The sequence below is a fragment of the Cupressus sempervirens genome, chromosome 11, assembly GCF_028749045.1.
Source record: "Cupressus sempervirens isolate cs-2001-9-10 chromosome 11, ASM2874904v1, whole genome shotgun sequence".
In the NCBI taxonomy this organism is placed as follows: Eukaryota; Viridiplantae; Streptophyta; class Pinopsida; order Cupressales; family Cupressaceae; genus Cupressus; species Cupressus sempervirens.
In genome coordinates, this window is record NC_143128.1 from 859,670,092 (window position 1) to 859,673,592 (window position 3,501).

At 36.8% G+C, this 3,501-nt stretch overlaps 1 protein-coding gene across 1 annotated transcript; it reads right to left on the reverse strand.

Moving 5' to 3' along the window:
* Window positions 1–1,861: 1,861 nt before the first annotated feature.
* Window positions 1,862–2,701, reverse strand: LOC149532236 (uncharacterized). Its single transcript, XM_089811548.1, has one exon. It carries the CDS (start codon window positions 2,666–2,668, stop codon window positions 2,150–2,152), a length of 519 nt encoding a protein of 172 aa, XP_089667674.1. The 5' UTR covers window positions 2,669–2,701; the 3' UTR covers window positions 1,862–2,149.
* Window positions 2,702–3,501: the final 800 nt, after the last annotated feature.

Genomic DNA, 3,501 nt, shown 5'->3' on the forward strand with positions numbered 1-3,501 from the left:
CATTAGTCATTTAATATTTGTTGAAGTTTAAGATAGATATTCATTATCTTGATTTTACATAGCATAAGATAGAGAATTCACTGTCTTAATATAATAAAGTCTAAGATAGACCATTCACTATCTTGATTGACACTTAAAAAGTAATGGCAAAGGTGAGGTAACTGGGAGTATAGGATTATTTTTACAAGGGTACTAGTCATCCACTTCTTGATGATTATATAATAACATTGTTGAAAAGGTTCGTAACCTTGACAAAAATAAACTTTTTTGTTTTTCCTATTTTTAAATTTAAAGATCCACATTTATACCCATGCTCCATTCGTTAATATGCAATACACACAGTTAACTCCTGATAACAATATCACAATTTGACTTGTTGTGGAAATTATCTCCTACTTATCAATTGACGAGCTTAAGGGGCTTTCTAATGAATGGTTCATAAGGCACAACACTTGGCGAAGGTTTTGCAAATGGGGTTGCAAGCTTTGGGTTTAACCATGGAGGAAACTCTGTAGTTAAGCGCACTCAGGCTGGAGTAGTATTGGGATGGGTGACCTCCCAAGAAGTCCCTATGCTTCACAGATGTGAGCATCACCTAGATCCAATGAGTGCTAAGTGTTCCATTTATTCTCATGAGAGATGGATTCATGTTGAATCACTACTCATGAAACATGGGTCAATGAGTTTGACTCAAAAATCACACTGTTAAATCTTGATAGCAATATCACAATGCAATACATGTTTGAAAGTAGCTTAACCATATTTATTGAAAAAAATGGTAAGTGTTTGGAGCCCAACAAACCAACTATTGTTGCTTACCACTTATATTTCAATTTACTTGAATGGTTTTTTATCATTTTACAACAAATGTTATTTCACATGCACTGTTCACAAGTAGATGGAGAAAAACTATCCATTTATAGTTCTGACTACTCTTTCTCAAGTTTGGAATAGCATACAATGATTATTTTATTGGTTCTTAATTGTACTGTCGCACATTTATAAGTTCAAAATATCTGTAATCATCTACTTTTCAATGTTCATTAGGTTAATCGTGTTCGATACAATACCTATGATGATTTTTCCCTTACAAAACAATTTTTGGTGGTTCTAAGAACATTAAAGCCTCATAGAGCTAGGAATAAAAAGATCTTTCGAACACATATTTACATATATTTAACAATCAATTTACTTCTATTGAATTAATCATTCACACTCACCAAGAAACACTTATTCGACGTACCTATTGCACACTAAGGTGCGATTACTAGTTTAATATTATTATATAATTTTTGAAACATATGTATAATGTTAATTTAGATTAAAGTAATCAAATTTTAGTTTTATATTAAGTAAAAATATCATAACTTCATCTTAATTTGTAATAATAAAATACTTTATGTTAAATTTTGACTTTTGTTTAAAGCTTTTTCACCCCTTTCAATTATCATACACTCCATTGTAGAGTTACAAATTAAATAGATAATGGACAATCTTCCATTTGACACCTATAATTGTTTGTCACGTTATTTTAAAGGAAAAATTAGTCAGCAGTTCAGAGTTCAGGCAAGATCACGCGTACCTGGAAGAAAAACGAGTGAAAATGAGCTGACAAATAGTTAGCTGCACACTACCAATCATACATTGACATTATATAGTTGGAAAAACTTGTGTAAATAATCGCAACCGAACAAGCAGAAGTCGGGGAAGCTTTTGGAGTCTCTTTTTAAGCCCATTCTCCATTTTGGCAACGGACTTGGGATTCCACTTGCGATCACAGCAACTCTTCTCTCGCAGCGACAAGGCCTGTGATTTCTTCATATATATTCTGCTCGACTTCTTTACATTGCCACTATGAATCTTCATTGGAAAAACTTAAAAAATCTATAAACATACAATTCCATTGAAAAATTCATACAGATGGGCTCAAGACGAAGTATTATGGGGTTACCAAAGGGCTCGGCGGATTACAGACAATGCATCGAACCTGGACCGAACCTCGTTCATCTTTTGATTTACATATATTTACATCTAAATCATGGAAGCATTAAAAATGGAGCAAACTATTCTGTGCAAAATAACTAACTAGGTAGTGGGAAAGGACAAAACAAATTTTACAATGAAAGAAGAATAAAAGAATTACGAGTTTTCAGCGGAGAGGGTCAACGAGAACGGAGACGCGCACGACCTCCATTCTCGCCGGCGGAGCGGGACGTGGCGGAAAAGGAGCGGCGCTGCAGACGGGGCATCTGCCGTGGCTCTGCAGCCACCTACGAATGCACTCCACGTGGAAATTGTGCCCACACGACGGCAACGACACCGCCGGCTCTTCGGCCTCGTCGTACTTTGACAGGCAAATTACGCACTGCGCGCCGGTGCCGTCTTCCACGTCATCTCTGCATCGCCTGTAATCGAACACCGCCATCTCCACGTCGACCGTCTGCCCCGGCGCTGTTGATGGCAGCGGCGACACGTCACCCAGCTGAGGCTGTGGCGCTTTTTCGCTGAAGGCCAGGTATGTCACCAACACAAATAAGAATGTATATGTGACGTAGAAATACCGCGAGTTGATATGAAATACGAATTCGAAGAGTACGACCAGAAAGGCAAATGCAATGAGTACCCACAGAAATGCGCTGCGCCGCCGTCTTCTGATAGTTGACGGCATAATTTGGGTTTAGAATGTCTTAGATGAAAAGGGAAGCTGATGAATTGCAATTTTGCAGAAAGGCTGAGTTTGCCTTTTGCTTTGCTTTGCATTCTTCTCTTCTTAAACTCGGACTTCATTTTTTTCTGTTTCCTCGAAATTACGTTTGAATTGCTCTTTTCCTTCGGTTCCGCGTATTGGGAATCTCTTGTCCCGACTCCCGAAGATTTATTGTATTGTCCAAGACTACACGGTGCGGCTTTTTATTTTGTGGAAAAATCTAAATCTTGGAGAATCCGAGTTGGCCTAGTGGTGGAGAACTTGTACTCTTGAAAGAGAGGTCACAAGTTCAAATCTCACTAGTGGGGGTAGGGTATATACGCCTCATTTGTAGCGTCAAGCGCCTCTCGCAAAAGAGTACGAGGTAGTCCCATATCACTGTCACCATATGTAAACCCAAAAACTATGGCATAGTGTCGTGGATTATAAAACCCACTCACTCTCACTCTCTCTTTCATATACTCTGCCTGGGTATCAGATCTTGACGCGTGTAAAATCGATTTATTTAAAAACAAATTTTTACAAGATTCGAAAAAATGTTGTTTACAAAGGTTTGCTATTTTTTAATTAAACTAAAAATGCAACTTAGATTTTTTTTTCTCGAATTATTGGTGGTGATTTAAGAACTGTTTTGTTATGCATTTTAGTAAATTAAGTAGTTTAGATTGTTTTTAATATACAACAATAAGCATTTCCACATCTATTTTGACTATTCGAATGTGTTTTTAAATTCGCTCTCTCTTTTCTTCATATATATGTAAAAATATGAATAATTTATTTTCTTATTAAAAAAT

Bases quoted from the DNA above. Each gene is read 5' to 3' on its own strand.
- LOC149532236 (XM_089811548.1), bottom strand. From the start codon at position 2,668: ATGCCGTCAACTATCAGAAGACGGCGGCGCAGCGCATTTCTGTGGGTA.